The sequence below is a fragment of the Oncorhynchus clarkii genome, chromosome 13 (genome assembly GCF_045791955.1).
Source record: "Oncorhynchus clarkii lewisi isolate Uvic-CL-2024 chromosome 13, UVic_Ocla_1.0, whole genome shotgun sequence".
Taxonomy (NCBI): domain Eukaryota; kingdom Metazoa; phylum Chordata; class Actinopteri; order Salmoniformes; family Salmonidae; genus Oncorhynchus; species Oncorhynchus clarkii.
The window spans coordinates 16,296,225-16,320,060 of NC_092159.1; the positions used below are offsets into that span (position 1 = coordinate 16,296,225).

Consider the following 23,836-nt stretch of genomic DNA (forward strand, 5'->3'; position numbering starts at 1 on the left):
TATCTATTAACTCACCCTCTATGTTACAGTAACAGTATATCTATTAACTCACCCTCTATGGGACAGTAACAGTATATCTATTAACTCACCCTCTATGTTACAGTAACAGTATATCTATTAACTCACCGTAACAGTATATCTATTAACTCACCCTCTATGCTACAGTAACAGTATATCTATTAACTCACCCTCTATGTTACAGTAACAGCATATCTATTAACTCACCCTCTATGTTACAGTAACAGTATATCTATTAACTCACCCTCTATGTTACAGTAACAGTATATCTATTAACTCACCCTCTATGGTACAGTAACAGTATATCTATTAACTCACCCTCTATGGGACAGTAACAGTAGTAACACTATATCTACTAACTCACCCTCTATGGGACAGTAGCGGGTGACCTTCTCAGGCATCAGTTGACCTTCCTTGTGTCTACAGTACACTTCAGCTATCTGCTGCCGGCACTCCTTGGTCTTGGCTCTGGACAGAGCTGAAATGGCTTCCTTACCACTGATCTCACACTTTGGCGGCTGGTCGTAAACTGCCTCCAATGGAGCCGCAGTCGCCTGCTTCCTGGTTTGATGCTGGTGTTGGTGTCTATGTTGAGTCTGGGGGTGGGACTGCGACTGGGGGTAAGCCTGAGCCTGATCCTGGCTCTGTGGCTGTGAAGAGCGGCTGTGGTGGTTCCTGGAGTCCACCCCGGCTCCAACCGCTTTCGGGCCCACAGGAAGTGAGCCATTCTGGGCTACGGCTCTTCCATACTGGAGGACCTCGTTGGAGTTCCGGCTGAGAATCGGAGCGTTATCCTTCCAGGTTGCCTGTTCGGCATGGGCCTTCTCCTGCAGCCTCTCCCTGCGTTTGTTACTGTTAGCGCCCCCTGGGGGCTGGCGCTGGGGCTGCGAACGGGCGCCAAAGTTACTATTGTCTATGTTCTCAAAGTCTTTGGGCACAGAGTTCTCATTGTTGCTGTCCACTCTGACTTTCTCCTTGGGGCGGTGGGAATAGTAGCCATCCTGTGAGAAGAGGAGACGGAGAGAGCAGATTAGTTTCATTGTTGTTGGTTTTTATTTGAACGTAATTTAGTTAGGAACTAATTCTCATTCACAATAGTGGGAGAAGGGAAGAATGGAGTAAAGGAGAGAGAAGGGGGAACGAGGAGGGGGAGGAAAGAGGAGAAGGAAAGATGGGAGGAAAAAGATAGTGGTGGAGGAAAGGCGGAGGAAAAGGGGAAGGAGCGAGAGAAGGAAAGGAGAAGATGGGAAGAAGTGGGGAGGAAAGAGAAGGATAGATAATGAGAGAAGAGGGGGGGAGGAAAGAGAAGGATAAATAATGAGAGAAGAGGGGGGGAGGGGATAGGGAGGCACAAACAAGCAGAACCAGATCTGTGGTGAGGGAGTCAGTGAGGCGCATATGAAATGTCAGATTACCAATCAACATGCCACACACACCAAGCAGCTTAACAGAACCAAGAGGCATGAAATTAAGTAGCCTTAACTCATTGACTCCCTCCGCTCCCTGCCACAACACAACAAGGTGCAACCTGACTGGCTGACTGGGCCTATCGCCACGGTGACGACGGGGACGAGGACTACTTTCTGTGGCTGTGTGCGTGTCATCATCAGATTAGTACCGATTTCAACTTTTCCCCTGACGTGCCTGTCACCCCGTAAACAGATTACCAAGGGGGATAAAGCACCGGAATGTGATAGGTGTGTGTGTGTGTGGTGTGTGGGTGTCGTGTGTGTTTGTGTGTGTAAGCATTCAGGGAACACATGTATTCTCTGATTCCACATTCTCGGGAGCCACGTGATGATTATGGAATTACAATAGTGTGGCGTGTGAAAAGGAGGCAGTGTGTGTGTCGCCGCCGGGTGTTTGTGTGTGTGTGTGTGTGTGTGTGTTTGCAGCCCTTGTTTGTGTGCTTTGAGCCTAGATCTGAATGTACAATTTTCCCATCTTTCCACCAGAACAAGCCGAGAGAGAGGGAGGGATGGAGAGAGTGAGAGGGGGATGACAAGGAGGAGAGGAGAGCGTTGACATGCGGAAGAGTTCTGCCGCACCTCGGAAGCACTCGCTTCACTGAAATGTTCCCCGACGCATCAAATGGAACAGGCGAGAGAGCTTCCTCTGCCTACCTGGCTCAGACGCCCTGAAACACACACACTTCGCTAGACAGGCGGAGAGCGAGGGAGGAGAGCAAATGTGTGTGTGTGTGTGAGTGTGAGAGAGAGAGAGAGAGAGAGAGAGAGAGAGAGAGAGAGAGAGAGAGAGAGAGAGAGAGAGAGAGAGAGAGAGAGATAGATAGATAGAGAGGAAGGGCAAAGAACAACGGCGGTGGGAGAGGATATAGAGCTCCAGTACAAGCTGAGGCACTTCATGTGTCTCTCTGTTTACAGTCACAGCTGATAGCGAGAGAGAGGTGAGAGAGCGAAAGAGGTAAGAGACCGAGAGAGGTGAGAGAGAGGTGATAGAGAGAGAGAGGTGAGAGAGGTGAGAGAGCGAGAGAGGTGAGAGAGCTGAGAGAGAGGTGATAGAGAGAGAGAGGTGAGAGAGTGAGAGAGGTGAGAGAGAGGTGAGAGAGAGAGAGAGAGGTGAGAGTGAGAGAGAAGTGAGAGAGAGAGAGGTGATAGAGAGAGAGAGAGGTTAGAGAGAGGTGAGAGAGAGAGAGAGAGAGAGAGAGAGAGAGAGAGAGAGAGTGAGAGAGTGAGAGAGAAGTGAGAGAGAGAGAGGTGATAGAGAGAGAGAGAGGTTAGAGAGAGGTGAGAGAGAGACAGAGAGAGAGAGAGACGTGAGAGAGAGGTGACAGAGAGAGAGAGAGAGAGAGAGAGAGAGAGAGAGAGAGGTGACAGAGAGAGAGAGGTGAGAGAGAGAGAGAGGTGACAGAGAGAGAGAGAGAGAGAGAGAGAGGTGAGAGAAAGAGACGTGAGAGAGAGGTGACAGAGAGAGAGAGGTGAGAGAGAGAGAGAGGTGACAGAGAGAGAGAGGTGAGAGAGAGGTGAGAGAGAGAGAGGTGACAGAGAGAGAGAGGTGAGAGAGAGAGAGGTGACAGAGAGAGAGAGGTGAGAGAAATGATAGAGAGAGAGGGGGTGAGAGAGAGGTGATAGAGAGAGAGAGGTGAGAGAGCGAGAGAGGTGATAGAGAGGTGATAGAGAGAGAGTGCTCACTGCCCACAAAATGAGGTGGAAACTGAGCTGCACTTCCTAACCTCCTGCCCAATGTATGACCATATTAGAGAGACATATTTCCCTCAGATTACACAGATCCACAAAGAATTCGAAAACAAATCCAATTTTGATAAACTCCCATATCTACTGGGTGAAATTCCACAGTGTGCCATCACAGCAGCAAGATGTGTGACCTGTTGCCACGAGAAAAGGGCAACCAGTAAAGAACAAACACCATTGTAAATACAACCCATATTTACGCTAATTTATTTTCCCTTGTATACCAACCATTTGTACATTGTTAAAACACTGTATATGACATTTGTAATGTCTTTATTGTTTTGAAACTTCTGTATGTGTAATGTTTACTGTTCATTTTTATTGTTTATCTCACTTTATATATTCACTTTATATATTATCTACCTCACTTGCTTTGGCAATGTTAACACATGTTTCCCATGCCAATAAAGCCCTTGAATTGAATTGAATTGAATTGAGAGAGAGAAAGAGGTGAAAAGGAGAGACCGAGAGAGGCGCACTGCTCGGTATGGAAATGCATTTCTCTCGGCACATCAACCTCTTCTCTCTGCAAACACCTTGTGTCTGAGCCTATTACAGAGGTGGAAGACTGAGACAGAGACAAGTAGGGAGACAGAAGAGGAGGGAGAGTGGGAGTGAGAGGGGTAGGGGGGTGGAGAGAGGGGAGGGGCGGGCATTTTTGTGAGATTTATGATATAACTTCCTAATCTTTGCATAACATTCTCACTGTCAGTTCTCTCTCTCAATTCAATTCAATTCAATTAAAAGGGTCTTTATTAACACGGGGAACATATGTGCAAATAGCTGAAGTACCCTCTTCATTACACCCACGGATTCTCTTAAACCTCAACCTCATTCAAATCACCTCCAACCCACCTGCTGCCACAACTGGGTCACCACCTCTCTTCTCCTCTGTGTGTGTGTGTGTATGTGGCGGTCCACAGCTGCTGTGTTATACCGGCTGAGGTAAAACACGTTAGAAGCTGTTAATCCTCCATGTAACAGCTGCCCTACACTACCGATCACCTTAAAATATCCCCACGCGCCCAAATTCAAAGGGACCGCTTCTAGGGGCTAATCCAAAGTACACTAGTCATAGGATGTTTTAGAACGTTTAAAAGAGTTCAGGGGAGGGAGGGAGGGAGGGAGGGAGGGAGAATAGAAAGAGAGAGAGAGAGAATAGAAAGAGAGAGAGAGAGAGAGAAAAGAAAGAGAGAGAGAGAGAATAGAAAGAGAGAGAGAGAGAGAGAATAGAAAGAGAAAGAGAGAGAGAGAATAGAAAGAGAGAGAGAGAGAGAGAGAGAGAGAGAGAGAGAGAGAGAGAGAGAGAGAGTTAAAAAGAGCACATGTTAGCCCTGGAGCAGCAGAAATCCCTGGCTTTGCGTGGGCCGTGAGAGACATGAGAAGAAGGGACACGGTTGGAATCGCAGGAAAGCCCAAATCCAAACGCATTAAATCTGTTGTCTTCATCTTTTAACTGTCTCTATTTGAAAGAGAAAAGTGTTGAGCCCAACAGCACAGCAGGCCTCTGGCTAAATCAACAGGCATTAAGGCATAATAAGGCATTTCTGCATTCAAAAGTATAAAAAAACATGTTGTATAATGAAACCGGGGGGTGAATATGATTCACATGAGGAGAAATAAACTGTTCCTCTGTTCTTCTCTCTAACTCTTTGTCTCCTTCCGATTCCTCTCCCTCTCTCTCCTGATCCCTAGTTTCTGTCCTCTCTCTCTCTCTCTCTCTCTCTCTCTCTCTCTCTCTCTCTCTCTCTCTCTGCTCTCCTGCTCTCCTGAGTTTAAAGGACTTCTCTCTCTTTAATCTCAGTCTGTGCTTAACTCTGTGGGGACAGAGCAGGGGGCTCTTAGAGAGGAAAAGATGGGGAAATGGACCATTAATAGCCCAGGGATGTTTAGGCTGGGAAGCTAGGCCATTGGGGTGTGTGCGCGTGTGTGTGTGCTTGGTTATCGATCGCTAGGGGGAATCTGTCTTATCCTACAAAGTGTGCTTTGGGGAGGCCAAGCCCGGTTCGCCCGACACGCGGTCGCTTACTAAACCCCGTTCTCAACCCCCTTCGCCCCTCTCGGCCCCAATCGCTCAGCGAGAGAGAATGCAAGCAGGTAAAAGGGTAAACGTTCGGGCTATCCATCATTGCAGGTAGGAGGGCTGGGGCAATGGAGTGAGGGACTGAGGCTGGAACTCTGACTGAACCACCCCCACCTACAAGGGATGGTTTGGTCCATTTGTCATACTGTACACCTCATACCGGCTCATTCCATTTACCCCATTTCCTTTACCACAGGGGAGAAAGGGAAATACTTAATTTGGCCTACCCCCCCCCCCGCCTCTCCATTCTCCAATCTCTTTTCAACTTCATATCTCTCACACCACAGCTGCTCAGGCATACCCACTCTCCCTCTCCTCCTCCTCCCCTCTCCCCCCCCCCCCCCCCCATCTCTCACTCTAGGCGGGAAATCTGTTAATTTCTCAAATTCTACCTGCACACTGGCACTACCCTTCCCTCCCTCCTTCCCTCCATCCTCCATCCCTATTGTCATTTACTGTACTGGTCCCCTGGTGAACCTTAGCAGCAGCACTGAACACATCACTTTAAATCTGGCCCTCGTTTTACTGGCTATTTCTCCCACATGGGGCCAACTCAGATGAGCTGTGGCTCCCATACACACTCAATCAACTGCTATCTGACAAATCGTTCTCTCTCACACCGCACGCACGCACGCACACACACACACACACCATCTATCGGTTAACTACAGCTGTTTCTATCTCTTTTTCTCTGCAGAGAAACATGCCATCTCTGCAAGGCTATGACGTAACAGCCATGAAACTGGCCCTCTGGGTAATGAGGAGAGCTGGTCAGTAATGGGGGAAATATTCAGTAATAAGCGTTACTGTACTGATGAAAATCAGCAGCACGGCCTCCCGGGTGGCGCAGTGGTTAAGGGCGCTGTACAGCAGCGCCAGCTATGCCACCAGAGACTCTGAGTTCGCGCCCAGACTCTGTCGTAACCGTCCGCGACCGGGAGGTCCGTGGGGCGACGCACAATTGGCCTAGCGTCGTCCGGGTTAGGGAGGCCTTGGCTGGTAGGGAAATCCTTGTCTCATCGCGCACCAGCGACTCCTGTGGCGGGCCGGGCGCAGTGCGCACTAACCAAGGTGTTTCCTCTGACACATTGGTGCAGCTGGCTTCTGGGTTGGATGCGCGCTGTGTTAAAAAACAGTGCGGCTTGGTTGGGTTGTGTATCGGAGGACGCATGACCTTTGACCTTCGTCTCTCCCGAGCCCGTACGGAAGTTGTAGCGATGAGACAAGATAGTAGCTACTAAACAATTGGATACTACGAAATTGGGGAGAAAAAAACTACAACAAAAAATCAGCAGCACTTACATTACAATTTGTAATACAATAGCTACAATGCCAAAGTAAGCCTCTGTTTGTAATACAATAGCTACAATGCCAAAGTAAGCCTCTGTTTGTAATACAATAGCTACAATGCCAAAGTAAGCCTCTGTTTGTAATACAATAGCTACAATACTAAAGTAAGCCTCTGTTTGTAATACAATAGGTACAATGCCAAAGTAAGCCTCTGTTTGTAATACAATAGCTACAATGCCAAAGTAAGCCTCTGTTTGTAATACAATAGGTACAATGCCAAAGTAAGCCTCTGTTTGTAATACAATAGCTACAATGCCAAAGTAAGCCTCTGTTTGTAATACAATAGCTACAATACTAAAGTAAGCCTCTGTTTGTAATACAATAGCTACAATGCCAAAGTAAGCCTCTGTTTGTAATACAATAGCTACAATGCCAAAGTAAGCCTCTGTTTGTAATACAATAGCTACAATGCCAAAGTAAGCCTCTGTTTGTAATACAATAGCTACAATGCCAAAGTAAGCCTCTGTTTGTAATACAATAGGTACAATGCCAAAGTAAGCCTCTGTTTGTAATACAATAGCTACAATACCAAAGTAAGCCTCTGTTTGTAATACAATAGGTACAATGCCAAAGTAAGCCTCTGTTTGTAATACAATAGCTACAATGCCAAAGTAAGCCTCTGTTTGTAATACAATAGCTACAATGCCAAAGTAAGCCTCTGTTTGTAATACAATAGCTACAATGCCAAAGTAAGCCTCTGTTTGTAATACAATAGCTACAATGCCAAAGTAAGCCTCTGTTTGTAATACAATAGCTACAATACTAAAGTAAGCCTCTGTTTGTAATACAATAGGTACAATGCCAAAGTAAGCCTCTGTTTGTAATACAATAGCTACAATGCCAAAGTAAGCCTCTGTTTGTAATACAATAGGTACAATGCCAAAGTAAGCCTCTGTTTGTAATACAATAGCTACAATGCCAAAGTAAGCCTCTGTTTGTAATACAATAGCTACAATACTAAAGTAAGCCTCTGTTTGTAATACAATAGCTACAATGCCAAAGTAAGCCTCTGTTTGTAATACAATAGCTACAATGCCAAAGTAAGCCTCTGTTTGTAATACAATAGCTACAATGCCAAAGTAAGCCTCTGTTTGTAATACAATAGCTACAATGCCAAAGTAAGCCTCTGTTTGTAATACAATAGCTACAATGCCAAAGTAAGCCTCTGTTTGTAATACAATAGCTACAATGCCAAAGTAAGCCTCTGCTTGTAATACAATAGGTACAATGCCAAAGTAAGCCTCTGTTTGTAATACAATAGCTACAATGCCAAAGTAAGCCTCTGTTTGTAATACAATAGGTACAATGCCAAAGTAAGCCTCTGTTTGTAATACAATAGCTACAATACCAAAGTAAGCCTCTGTTTGTAATACAATAGGTACAATGCCAAAGTAAGCCTCTGTTTGTAATACAATAGCTACAATGCCAAAGTAAGCCTCTGTTTGTAATACAATAGCTACAATGCCAAAGTAAGCCTCTGTTTGTAATACAATAGCTACAATGCCAAAGTAAGCCTCTGTTTGTAATACAATAGCTACAATGCCAAAGTAAGCCTCTGTTTGTAATACAATAGCTACAATGCCAAAGTAAGCCTCTGTTTGTAATACAATAGCTACAATGCCAAAGTAAGCCTCTGTTTGTAATACAATAGGTACAATGCCAAAGTAAGCCTCTGTTTGTAATACAATAGCTACAATGCCAAAGTAAGCCTCTGTTTGTAATACAATAGGTACAATGCCAAAGTAAGCCTCTGTTTGTAATACAATAGCTACAATGCCAAAGTAAGCCTCTGTTTGTAATACAATAGCTACAATGCCAAAGTAAGCCTCTGTTTGTAATACAATAGCTACAATGCCAAAGTAAGCCTCTGTTTGTAATACAATAGCTACAATGCCAAAGTAAGCCTCTGTTTGTAATACAATAGCTACAATGCCAAAGTAAGCCTCTGTTTGTAATACAATAGCTACAATGCCAAAGTAAGCCTCTGTTTGTAATACAATAGCTACAATACCAAAGTAAGCCTCTGTTTGTAATACAATAGGTACAATGCCAAAGTAAGCCTCTGTTTGTAATACAATAGCTACAATGCCAAAGTAAGCCTCTGTTTGTAATACAATAGGTACAATGCCAAAGTAAGCCTCTGTTTGTAATACAATAGCTACAATGCCAAAGTAAGCCTCTGTTTGTAATACAATAGGTACAATGCCAAAGTAAGCCTCTGTTTGTAATACAATAGCTACAATGCCAAAGTAAGCCTCTGTTTGTAATACAATAGCTACAATACTAAAGTAAGCCTCTGTTTGTAATACAATAGCTACAATGCTAAAGTAAGCCTCTACTTGTAATACAATAGCTACAATGCTAAAGTAAGCCTCTGCTTGTAATACAATAGCTACAATGCTAAAGTAAGCCTCTGTTTGTAATACAATAGCTACAATGCTAAAGTAAGCCTCTGTTTGTAAGGTTGGGATACTGAAACATCAACTATGAGGTGACACTAAAGAATGAGAACCTGGAGCTCCAGAAGTAAACCCAGAGACGGCAGAGCAAGAGAGACATCCCACTCGCTAATCTATTCTGGTTCATATACAGCCAATGAACTAAACAGACCAGACCCAGCTGCTAATGCATTGGTGCCTATGGGAAAGCCACCCCGTTAAACAGACCATGCTAAAAAACTGACCATTTTCTCAGATTGGTAAACGGCCTGAGTGGGACATCTTCATTTATCCACTATCTTTGGTAAATGATCATCTCAAATCAGTTCACACATCAGTCTCCTCCTTACCCATCTGCCTCGTCACACATGACTAATCAAACTGGCCTGCCGTAGGTTAGCAGGCCACACATGACACGTGCTGCTGGATCATTCATCATGTGTTGAGGTGGTCGCGGTGATCAGGCACTCTGTGGGGCAGCCTCAGTCGTCAGTCAGGATCCCCTTATGTGTCGTTAAAGCTCTTACATAATTACCTAGATGTAAAAAGCGCTGATCCTTGTGCCAGCCCCGCTTCCTGTTACGAACCACGGACGCTGGCTACAAACACTACAGGAACACGGCTGGAGGTATAGTATCTGAACCCAGGTCTGCTCCAAGCTGCGATATGTCTCATATCAACTGTTTAAGCCACATTACTTCTTGCCTCAACGCACATGTATTCATGTGTATACTTAGAGTATACTTAGAGCACAGGAGGCTGCTGAGGGGAGGAACGGAGTGAATGGTATCAAAACCTGGGAACCACGTGTTGGATGTATTTGTTACCATTCCACTGATTCCGCTCCGGCCAATACCACGAGCCCGTCCTCCCCAATTAAGGTGCCACCAACCTCCTGTGACTTAGAGCACACTGAGTACGTTGCAGGAGGTACCAACCTTGGATAAGAGCTGTGTCTTTTATTTGACGCTTAAAGTGCTTTCAACATTTTACAATGTGCTTTTAAGTCATACCTGAACATTGTTTTTCCTGAACATTACGGCGTGCCCACCCCTCTCTCTCTCTCTCTCTCTCTCTCTCTCTCTCTCTCTCTCTCTCTCTCTCTCTCTCTCTCTCCCTCCCTCCCTCCCTCCATCCCTCCGCCTATTTCTGTTCTCTCTCTCTTTCATGGCTTCGGCTGAAGGAATGCTGGTCACATGCATTGTGTGTGTGTGTGTGTGTGTGTGTGTGTGTGTGTGTGTGTGTGTGTGTGTGTGTGGCCATGCTGAATGAGCTGCGAGAGTCTTTGGTATGCGCGGCAGCGCACACACACACACACACACACACACACACACACACACACACACACACACACACTTCAATAAATACCTTTCAGATAGGGTGTGTCTGGTACTGTTACACTGAAAATGTGAGGCGTTGTGCCACCAATCTTGTGACTGTGAAAAATACGCAGCAATATCAGAAACACTCAGAAACACAGAGGAAATGGTCCTCGAGACTGGCCTCTCTTTGCAAAGAGAGATGTTTACCTCAGAAACACAGAGGAAATGGTCCTCGAGACTGGCCTCTCTTTGCAAAGAGAGATGTTTACCTCAGAAACACAGAGGAAATGGTCCTCGAGACTGGCCTCTCTTTGCAAAGAGAGATGTTTACCTCAGAAAACACATCCATTACAAAGTAGCCTGTATTCACCTGAACAACATAGCTCTTTAGGGCAACTTCAAGTCGACAAGTCTTTCCACGCTCCCCTTCTATCTACAATGCAAATAAGTATCTAGTCGCTTCTCAAAAATACCAACTCAACTTCTCAGAAAAGCTTTCTCAGCTAATTTGGGGATATAAAATCGGCCAACTTCAAAGGCTACTGTAGTTCCGGAAATTAATGTTAAAAATGTGGACATTTTCATATGTCAATTATGTGGCCGTAATGTAGCCTCCCAACTGGGCAAACTAAACATCTCAGTCCAAAAACCCAGAAATGGAAACTATCAACTAAAACTTCCACAAAAAAATATGTTCTCACTTCCTTTAAAAAACAAACACTTTTGTGGAAAGTGTTATATATATATATATGAAAAGGCCCCATTGAGAAACAGGAGGAACCCGTGTGGAGAGGCTGGTTTGCAGTACAGATAGAAAGTACAGATATTAATATGATTCCCTATGGGGGAGCTCCTACTTAAAGACATTTCCTAAGCAGGTTTACTAGAGTGAAAATGAAAGAAAAGGGTCTGCATCCCAAATGGCTCCCTATTCCCTACATAGGGCTCTGGTCAAAAGTAGTGCACTACATATGGAATAGGGTGCAATTTGGGACGTATCGGGGGTTTTCTGGAGCTCTCTGGGAGTTCACTTGTCCCTGGGCAATCTCCAATCTACAGCTGAAAATGTCCCCTCAGACTTTACATAACATGTATTAGTCCTACAGCAATCTACAGCTGAAAATGTCCCCTCAGACTTTACGTAACATGTATTAGTCCTACAGCAATCTACAGCTGAAAATGTCCCCTCAGACTTTACGTAACATGTATTAGTCCTACAGCAATCTACAGCTGAAAACGTCCCCTCAGACTTTACGTAACATGTATTAGTCCTACAGCAATCTACAGCTGAAAATGTCCCCTCAGACTTTACGTAACATGTATTAGTCCTACAGCTGAAAATGTCCCCTCAGACTTTACGTAACATGTGTTAGTCCTACAGCTGAAAATGTCCCCTCAGACTTTACGTAGCATGTATTAGTCCTACAGCAATCTACAGCTGAAAATGTCCCCTCAGACTTTACGTAACATGTATTAGTCCTACAGCAATCTACAGCTGAAAATGTCCCCTCAGACTTTACGTAACATGTATTAGTCCTACAGCTGAAAATGTCCCCTCAGACTTTACGTAACATGTGTTAGTCCTACAGCTGAAAATGTCCCCTCAGACTTTACGTAGCATGTATTAGTCCTACAGCAATCTACAGCTGAAAATGTCCCCTCAGACTTTACGTAACATGTATTAGTCCTACAGCTGAAAATGTCCCCTCAGACTTTACGTAACATGTATTAGTCCTACAGATGAAAATGTCCCCTCAGACTTTACGTAACATGTATTAGTCCTACAGCTGAAAATGTCCCCTCAGACTTTACGTAGCATGTATTAGTCCTACAGCTGAATATGTCTGCAGCCACTAAAGACTGTAGCCGTCATGTACTCCAGACTGTATCATATGTATGAGTCATGTGCAGTAGTATTTACAGAGGATATTACATTGGGGTCAATTATATTTCAACTCCCACAGACGGTTGAGGAAATTGAATTGAAAGTGACTTGGCGATGTGAAAATTGCCTGTGATTCATAGAAATTACATTTCGGTTCATTTTATTTCACGGAGTTGAAAAACACCCTGAATGATCCATTCTATCTAACACGGTAATGTAGGATGTTGTTAGCACTTCAATGAAATCAAATAAATGTTACAAAATGAAGGGAGGTAGGCAGGATTCAAGACTTCCTCTGTCTCATTATGTTGCCTTCTCCATAAGGGAAGTCTATTTCAGAGCAGTTTACATGGCCGGCTTACAACACACACACACACACACACACACACACACACACACACACACACACACACACACACACACACACACACACACACACACACACACACACACACACACACACACACACACACACACACACATCCCCCTCCCACATACACACACCCAGCCTCCTCTCTCCTCCATACAGTGCCAGCCTCACACATCCCCAGGCCAGAGGGAGAAGGTGACAGTATAGAGGTGACAGTGGCGGCCAGCCACCCTTGGGCCACAGACAAACACACGGGGTCACCCAGGGGCCACCCAGAGGGACACATAGGACAGAGACTGGGGTCAGACATCCAGCCTCCATACCAGGCCTGGCCAGTGACAACAACAATCCTGGACCAGAGAGTCCACTGTTTCCCCATACTGTACATAGAGTCAAATATCACTCTATTCTCCAGAAACCTTCTAACCCCCCCCCCCCCCCCTCTTTCTCCCGTCTCAATGAACCATGGGACTTACCATATGACATAGTGAAAATAAATCAGTCCGGCATCAAATCATGTGTCTCTATCTCTCAAGGGGCATAAAGGACCATTAAAAGACCATGAGAAGATACTGTCAATTCACCCCTAATGTTCCCCCTACTCTCTCTCTCTCTCTCTTTCCCATAGAACCAGTGGCCCTTCACATCGAAGCAGCTCTGAATAGACCCTTGTCACATGACCCTAGTCGTATCTCACCAAGGGCGCCATAGAGCCATCTTGTCTCTCTCTGTGGAACAGGCCCGGCTGTGAAATGACACCACTATTTAATCAATTGTGAATGGTGAAATTTCACACAAGAGGAGCCTCTTTTCTTCTTCTCTGCTACTTGACTTGAACAGCACAGCCATGGCCATTCCATTTACCACGGTGCGATGTGACAGTGGGAGAATGAGAGAAGGATGAGGATGAGGAGGAGAGATAATCTCCCTACGACATCATCAAGTCCCCTTTAAAAGAAGCTATAGTGTGGTTATTGTTCACTTTACAGGAAGGCTACTCCAGCTGACATATAGAGGAGGTGTGTGTGTGTGGGGGATGTGTGTGGGTTTGTGTGTTCATGCTAACGTGTGAGGAGTAGGGGGTACAATGCATAGAACCAGGGAGCCCTCCCCCCAACAACAACAAAGGCCCAGGCAGGGGACAGAGAGGAGGGGGGATGAGGGAGGGTTTTGTGTGAGAGACTAACCGAGAGAGGGGCTTAGGTGAATTCTCCCAATCTCCCCCCGCTTCAGTGCACTGGTGGGAAAGCAGTTTGAAAGCTGTTTTGACTGTGTGTGTGTGTGTGTGTGTGTGTGTGTGTGTGTGTGTGTGTGTGTGTGTGTGTGTGTGTGTGTGTGTGTGTGTGTGTCTGTGTCTGTGTCTCTGTGTGTTTGTGTTGACTTTGTGATGTCCGGTCTGTGGTCACTGTGTCAGTGGGCATTACTGGCATTCAACAAGCATGACCCACAAGCTCAGCGTGACATCATGTGCCTGTGCCCAAGAACACTAAGGTAACCTGCCTAAATGACTACCGACCCGTAGCACTCACGTCTGTAGCCATGACGTGCTTTGAAAGGCTGGTTATGGCTCACATCAACACCATCATCCCAGAAACCCTAGACCCACTCCAATTTGCATACCGCCCCAACAGATCCACAGATGATGCAATCTCTATTGAACACCTATGTGAGAATGCTATTCATTGACTTACAGCTCAGCGTTCAACTCCATAGTGCCCTCAAAGCTCATCAATAAGCTAAGGACCCTGGGACTCAACACCTCCCTCTGCAACTGGATCCTGGACTTCCTGACAGCCCGCCCCCAGGTGGTACGGGTAGGTAACAACACATCCGCCATGCTGATCCTCAACACAGGGGCCCCTCAGGGGTGCGTGCTCAGCCCCCTCCTGTACTACCCTGTTCACTAATGACTGCACGGCCAGGCACGACTCCAACACCATCATTAAACTTGCAGATGACACAACAGTGGTAGGCCTGATCACCGACAACAACGAGACAGCCTATAGGGAGGAGGTCAGACACCTGGCCGTGTGGTGTCAGGACAACAACCTCTCACTCGACGTGATCAAGACAAAGGAGATGATTGTGGACTACAGGAAAGAGAGGACCGAGTGCGCCCCCATTCTCATCGACGGGGCTGTAGTGGAACAGGTTGAGAGCTTCAAGTTCCTTGGTGTTCACATCCCCAACAAACTAACATGGTCCAAGCACACCAAGACAGTCGTGAAGCGTGCACGACAAAACCTATTCCCCCTCAGGAGACTGAAAAGATTTGGCATGGGTCCTTAGATCCTCAAAAAGTTCTACAGCTGCACCATCGAGAGCATCCTGCCTGGTTGCATCATTGCCTTGTATGGCAACTGCTCGGCCTCCGACCGCAAGGCAGAGGGTAGTGCGAAGTGTCCCGTACATCACTGGGGCCAAGCTTTCTGCCATCGAGGACCTCTATAACAGGCGGTGTCAGAGGAAGGCCCTAAAAATTGTCAAAGACTCCAGTCACCCTAGTCATAGACTGTTCTCTCTGCTACGGCAAGCGGTACCGGAGTGCCAAGTCTAGGTCCAAGAGACTTCTAAACCGCTTTTACCCCCAAGCCATAAGACTCCTGAACATCTAGTCAAATGGCTACCCAGACTATTTGCATTGTCCCCCCCCCCCCCCACACACACCACTGCCACTCCCATCTATGCATAGTCACTTTAATAACTCTACCTACATGTACATACTACCTCAACTAACCGGTGACCCCGCACATTGACTCTGTACCGGTACCCCCTGTATATAGCCTCCACATTGACTCTGTACCGGTACCCCCCTGTATATAGCCTCCACATTGACTCTGTACCGTAATACCCTGTATATAGCCTCCACATTGACTCTGTACCGGTACCCCCCTGTATATAGCCTCCACATTGACTCTGTACCGTAATACCCTGTATATAGCCTCCACATTGACTCTGTACCGGTACCCCCTGTATATAGCCTCCACATTGACTCTGTACCAGCTCCCCCTGTATATAGCCTCCAAATTGACTCTGTACCGGTACCCCCCTGCATATAGCCTCCACATTGACTCTGTACTGGTACCAACCTGTATATAGCCTCCACATTGACTCTGTACCGGCTCCCCCTGTATATAACCTCCACATGGACTCTGTACCGGTACCCCCTGTATATAGCCTCCACATTGACTCTGTACCGGCTCCCCATGTATATAGCCTCCACATTGACTATGTACCGGTACCCCCCTGTATATAGCCTCCACATTGACTCTGTACTGGTACTCCATGTATATAGTCTCCACATTGACTCTGTACTGGTACCCCCTGTATATAGTCTCCACATTGACTCTGTACCGGTACCCCCTGTATATAGTCTCCACATTGACTCTGTACCGGTACCCCCTGTATATAGCCTCCACATTGACTCTGTACCGGCTCCCCCTGCATAGAGTCTCCACATTGACTCTGTACCGGCTCCCCCCTGTATATAGTCTCCACATTGACTCTGTACCCGCACCCCCATGTATATAGCCACCACATTGACTCTGTACTGGTACCCCCTGTATATAGCCTCCACATTGACTCTGTACCGGTACCCCCTGTATATAGCCTCCACATTGACTCTGTACCGGCTCCCCCCTGTATATAGCCTCCACATTGACTCTGTACCGTAATACCCTGTATATAGCCTCCACATTGACTCTGTACCGTAATACCCTGTATATAGTCTCCACATTGACTCTGTACCGTAATACCCTGTATATAGCCTCCACATTGACTCTGTACCGTAATACCCTGTATATAGTCTCCACATTGACTCTGTACCGGTACCCCCTGTATATAGCCTCCACATTGAATCTGTACCAGCACCCCCCTGTATATAGCCTCCACATTGACTCTTTACCGTAATACCCTGTATATAGTCTCCACATTGACTCTGTACCGTAATACCCTGTATATAGCCTCTACATTGACTCTGTACGTAATACCCTTTATATAGTCTCCACATTGACTCTGTACCGGTACCCCCTGTATATAGCCTCCACATTGACTCTGTACCGGCTCCCCCCTGTATATAGCCTCCACATTGACTCTGTACCGTAATACCCTGTATATAGCCTCCACATTGACTCTGTACCGTAATACCCTGTATATAGTCTCCACATTGACTCTGTACCGTAATACCCTGTATATAGTCTCCACATTGACTCTGTACCGGTGCCCCCTGTATATAGCCTCCACATTGACTCTGTACCAGCACCCCCTGTATATAGCCTCCACATTGACTCTGTACCGGCTCCCCATGTATATAGCCTCCATATTGACTATGTACCGGTACCCCCCTGTATATAGCCTCCACATTGACTCTGTACCGTAATACCCTGTATATAGTCTCCACGTTGACTCTGTACCGTAATACCCTGTATATAGCCTCCACATTGACTCTGTACTGGTACCCCCTGTATATGGCCTCCACATTGACTCTGTACCAGCTCCCCCTGTATATAGCCTCCAAATTGACTCTGTACCGGTACCCCCCTGCATATAGCCTCCACATTGACTCTGTACCGGTACCCCCCGTATATAGTCTCCACATTGACTCTGTACTGTAATACCCTGTATATAGTCTCCACATTGACTCTGTACCGGTACCCCCTGTATATAGCCTCCACATTGACTCTGTACCAGCACCCCCCTGTATATAGCCTCCACATTGACTCTGTACCGGCTCCCCCCTGTATATAGCCTCCACATTGACTCTGTACCGTAATACCCTGTATATAGCCTCCACATTGACTCTGTACCCGCACCCCCATGTATATAGCCACCACATTGACTCTGTACTGGTACCCCCTGTATATAGCCTCCACATTGACTCTGTACCGGTACCCCCTGTATATAGCCTCCACATTGACTCTGTACCGGCTCCCCCCTGTATATAGCCTCCACATTGACTCTGTACCGTAATACCCTGTATATAGCCTCCACATTGACTCTGTACCGTAATACCCTGTATATAGTCTCCACATTGACTCTGTACCGTAATACCCTGTATATAGCCTCCACATTGACTCTGTACCGTAATACCCTGTATATAGTCTCCACATTGACTCTGTACCGGTACCCCCCTGTATATAGCCTCCACATTGAATCTGTACCGGCTCCCCCCTGTATATAGCCTCCACATTGACTCTGTACCGTAATACCCTGTATATAGCCTCCACATTGACTCTGTACCGTAATACCCTGTATATAGTCTCCACATTGACTCTGTACCGTAATACCCTGTATATAGCCTCCACATTGACTCTTTACCGTAATACCCTGTATATAGTCTCCACATTGACTCTGTACCGTAATACCCTGTATATAGCCTCTACATTGACTCTGTACCGTAATACCCTTTATATAGTCTCCACATTGACTCTGTACCGGTACCCCCTGTATATAGCCTCCACATTGACTCTGTACCGGCTCCCCCCTGTATATAGCCTCCACATTGACTCTGTACCGTAATACCCTGTATATAGCCTCCACATTGACTCTGTACCGTAATACCCTGTATATAGTCTCCACATTGACTCTGTACCGTAATACCCTGTATATAGTCTCCACATTGACTCTGTACCGGTGCCCCCTGTATATAGCCTCCACATTGACTCTGTACCAGCACCCCCCTGTATATAGCCTCCACATTGACTCTGTACCGGCTCCCCATGTATATAGCCTCCATATTGACTATGTACCGGTACCCCCCTGTATATAGCCTCCACATTGACTCTGTACCGTAATACCCTGTATATAGTCTCCACGTTGACTCTGTACCGTAATACCCTGTATATAGCCTCCACATTGACTCTGTACTGGTACCCCCTGTATATGGCCTCCACATTGACTCTGTACCAGCTCCCCCTGTATATAGCCTCCATATTGACTATGTACCGGTACCCCCCTGTATATAGTCTCCACATTGACTCTGTACCGGTACCCCCTGTATATAGCCTCCACATTGACTCTGTACCAGCACCCCCCTGTATATAGCCTCCACATTGACTCTGTACCGGCTCCCCCCTGTATATAGCCTCCACATTGACTCTGTACCGTAATACCCTGTATATAGCCTCCACATTGACTCTGTACCAGCACCCCCCTGTATATAGCCTCCACATTGACTCTGTACCGGCTCCCCCCTGTATATAGCCTCCACATTGACTCTGTACCGTAATACCCTGTATAAAGTCTCCACATTGACTCTGTACCGTAATACCCTGTATATAGCCTCCACATTGACTCTGTACCGTAATACCCTGTATATAGTCTCCACATTGACTCTGTACCGGTACCCCCTGTATATAGCCTCCACATTGACTCTGTACCGGCTCCCCCCTGTATATAGCCTCCACATTGACTCTGTACTGGCTCCCCCCTGTATATAGCCTCCACATTTGACTCTGTACCAGCACCCCCCTGTATATAGCCTCCACATTGACTCTGTACCATAATACCCTGTATATAGTCTCCAAATTGACTCTGTACCAGCACCCCCCTGTATATAGCCTCCACATTGACTCTGTACCGTAATACCCTGTATATAGCCTCCACATTGACTCTGTACCATAATACCCTGTATATAGTCTCCACATTGACTCTGTACCAGCACCCCCTGTATATAGCCTCCACATTGACTCTGTACCAGCACCCCCCTGTATATAGCCTCCACATTGACTCTGTACCGGCTCCCCCCTGTATATAGCCTCCACATTGACTCTGTACCGTAATACCCTGTATATAGTCTCCACATTGACTCTGTACCAGCGCCCCCCTGTATATAGCCTCCACATTGACTCTGTACCGTAATACCCTGTATATAGTCTGCACATTGACTCTGTACCGTAATACCCTGTATATAGTGTCCACATTGACTCTGTACCAGCACCCCCCTGTATATAGCCTCCACATTGACTCTGTACCAGCACCCCCCTGTATACAGCCTCCACATTGACTCTGTACCAGCACCCCCCTGTATATAGCCTCCACATTGACTCTGTACCAGCACCCCCCTGTATACAGCCTCCACATTGACTCTGTACCATAATACCCTGTATATAGTCTCCACATTGACTCTGTACCAGCACCCCCTGTATATAGCCTCCACATTGACTCTGTACCAGCACCCCCCTGTATATAGCCTCCACATTGACTCTGTACCGGCTCCCCCCTGTATATAGCCTCCACATTGACTCTGTACCGTAATACCCTGTATACAGTCTCCACATTGACTCTGTACCAGCACCCCCCTGTATATAGCCTCCACATTGACTCTGTACCGTAATACCCTGTATATAGTCTGCACATTGACTCTGTACCGTAATACCCTGTATATAGTCTCCACATTGACTCTGTACCAGCACCCCCCTGTATATAGCCTCCACATTGACTCTGTACCAGCACCCCTCTGTATATAGCCTCCACATTGACTCTGTACCAGCACCCCCCTGTATATAGCCTCCACATTGACTCTGTACCAGCACCCTCCTGTATATAGCCTCCACATTGACTCTGTACCATAATACCCTGTATATAGCCTCCACATTGACTCTGTACCAGCACCTCCCTGTATATAGCCTCCACATTGACTCTGTACCATAATACCCTGTATATAGCCTCCACATTGACTCTGTACCAGCACCCCCCTGTATATAGTCTCCACATTGATTCTGTACCGGCTCCCCCCTGTATATAGCCTCCACATTGACTCTGTACCAGCACCCCCCTGTATATAGCCTCCACATTGACTCTGTACCATAATACCCTGTATATAGCCTCCACATTGACTCTGTACCAGCACCCCCCTGTATATAGCCTCCACATTGACTCTGTACCGGCTCCCCCCTGTATATAGCCTCCACATTGACTCTGTACCGTAATACCCTGTATATAGCCTCCACATTGACTCTGTACCGTAATACCCTGTATATAGTCTCCACATTGACTCTGTACCGGTACCCCCTGTATATAGCCTCCACATTGACTCTGTACCGGCTCCCCCCTGTATATAGCCTACACATTGACTCTGTACCGGCTCCCCCCTGTATATAGCCTCCACATTTGACTCTGTACCAGCACCCCCCTGTATATAGCCTCCACATTGACTCTGTACCATAATACCCTGTATATAGTCTCCACATTGACTCTGTACCAGCACCCCCCCTGTATATAGCCTCCACATTGACTCTGTACCGTAATACCCTGTATATAGCCTCCACATTGACTCTGTACCATAATACCCTGTATATAGTCTCCACATTGACTCTGTACCAGCACCCCCCTGTATATAGCCTCCACATTGACTCTGTACCGTAATACCCTGTATATAGTCTCCACATTGACTCTGTACCAGCACCCCCCTGTATATAGCCTCCACATTGACTCTGTACCGTAATACCCTGTATATAGTCTGCACATTGACTCTGTACCGTAATACCCTGTATATAGTCTCCACATTGACTCTGTACCAGCACCCCCCTGTATATAGCCTCCACATTGACTCTGTACCAGCACCCCCCTGTATATAGCCTCCACATTGACTCTGTACCAGCACCCCCCTGTATACAGCCTCCACATTGACTCTGTACCAGCACCCCCCTGTATATAGCCTCCACATTGACTCTGTACCAGCACCCCCCTGTATATAGCCTCCACATTGACTCTGTACCAGCACCCCCCTGTATATAGCCTCCACATTTACTCTGTACCATAATACCCTGTATATAGACTCCACATTGACTCTGTACCAGCACACCCCTGTATATAGCCTCCACATTGACTCTGTACCATAATACCCTGTATATAGCCTCCACATTGACTCTGTACCAGCACCCCCCTGTATATAGTCTCCACATTGACTCTGTACCGGCTCCCCCCTGTATATAGCCTCCACATTGACTCTGTACCAGCACCCCCCTGTATATAGCCTCCACATTGACTCTGTACCATAATACCCTGTATATAGCCTCCACATTGACTCTGTACCAGCACCCCCCTGTATATAGCCTCCACAGTGACTCTGTACCATAATACCCTGTATATAGTCTCCACATTGACTCTGTACCGTAATACCCTGTATATAGTCTCCACATTGACTCTGTACCGGTACCCCCTGTATATAGCCTCCACATTGACTCTGTACCAGCACCCCCCTGTATATAGCCTCCACATTGAATCTGTACCAGCACCCCCCTGTATATAGTCTCCACATTGACTCTGTACCATAATACCCTGTATATAGTCTCCACATTGACTCTGTACCGTAATACCCTGTATATAGTCTCCACATTGACTCTGTACCATAATACCCTGTATATAGTCTCCACAATGACTCTGTACCGTAATACCCTGTATATAGTCTCCACATTGACTCTGTACCATAATACCCTGTATATAGTCTCCACATTGACTCTGTACCGGTACCCCCTGTATATAGTCTCCACATTGACTCTGTACCGGTACCCCATGTATATAGTCTCCACATTGTCTCTGTACCAGCACCCCCCTGTATATATTGTTATTTTTTACTGCTCCTCTTTAATTACTTGTTACTTTAATCTCTTATTCTTATCCACATTTTTTTAAACTGCACTGTGGGCTCGTAAGTAAGCATTTCACTGTAAGGTCTACTACACCTGGTGTATTCGACGCATGTGATGAATAACATTTGATTTGATTTGATCCTCGCCACGACGACACCACATAGGACAACAAGGAAGTATAGAGGAACTACTTCAAAATGTACTGTAGGCTACAGGAGTACACTTTTCACTTCATCAAATTAAGATGAAACACTTTTTGATAGAGTAACATTTACATAAAGACACATTTCAAATCAAAGTAACTTTTTGATTAGATTAAATATAGACTATTAATATACTGTAGTTGACCTCGGGAAGACAGATGGTGGTAAAAAGAGGAACCATTCATTCTCTATTCCTCCTGTGTGTGTATGATTGTATGTGTGTGAGTGTGAGTGAGAGTGTGTGTGTGTGTGTGTGTGAGTGAGAGTGAGAGAGAGAGAGAGAGAGAGAGAGAGAGAGAGAGAGAGAGAGAGAGAGAGAGGAGCATGCTAATGCTGTGCAAACATTCTAAATATTTTAAGTTCCACTTTCACATCCCGCCTTAAGCAACCGGACCAGCCTAAATTATATTTTACATCACATAATTATCACATGATTTGAAGTAGTTCTGTCAGTTCCTCCATGTCATTATGTTTTAGATGTGGTATTACCCAGCTTGATTTAATACAAAAAACAACAAAAAATACTTTAATTCTTATTAATGCCATTTTATAAGAACCTTTTGTCTCCTACTTGCAAATATTCACTGTTTTCAATCAACCTATTCCAACTTCACATGTGGTCAGAGCCCTTAGTGGTGCAACTTTGTAACAATGGATGGGTTCTGTCCAGAGACCCCATGTGGTCGGCATAATGCCTTGGCCATCATCATTCACACTAAACCCAACAATGCAATTTACAATACATCCTCAGAGGAATTCTACCGCTAACCTAGCTACCCAAAACCTCAAAACTGGTGTGTGTGTGTGTGTGTCTCTGTGTGTGTGTGTGTGTGTGTGTACAGGTCATGCGTCCACAGGGCTGGAATGGAAGGAGTGATACAGATCAGAGGAAAGAAGGGAACACAAAGACGAGTGCAGGATGAGCAGTAAAGAACCCCGACTAGACGCAACAGCTAAAAACCAGTGATGAACGGGTGATGACATCAACCTCTCCTGACAATCCTTAAAACTTCCAAATGATCGAAAGATGGAGCCGCGGAGCATAATAAATTGCAGGCGGAGGTACGCTGCCTTCCAAGTGCTACGGCTTCATCCCAAATGACACCCTATAGGCCCACAGGGCTCTGGTCAAAAGTAGTGCACACCATAGGGAATAGGGTGCCATTTGGGACGCGCATCAATCCTCCCCTGTTCCCCCTCAGGTCATGTTTGTCTTCATACGACATGACGGAGTGCCCAGAATCCTAAATATGACCATACACTAACGCACAGGACGGACAGATGATTTGTTTGGTCCCTAGTCGTATATTTAAAAAGCAATCTTGTTCCTTCAATGTTCAACCCGTGTTCCTTTGAAGTCAGGCT

The 23,836-nt window shown here is 46.1% G+C and overlaps 1 protein-coding gene across 1 annotated transcript in view; it reads right to left on the bottom strand.

Moving 5' to 3' along the window:
- LOC139424509 (xylosyltransferase 1-like) overlaps positions 1–23,836 on the bottom strand; it is a 140,185-nt gene that overhangs the window by 58,196 nt on the left and 58,153 nt on the right. Inside the window, exon 2 of the mRNA XM_071176431.1 lies at positions 383–1,019. Within this exon, the coding sequence (XP_071032532.1) occupies positions 383–1,019 (637 nt within the window). The remainder of the gene's footprint in view (positions 1–382; positions 1,020–23,836) is intronic.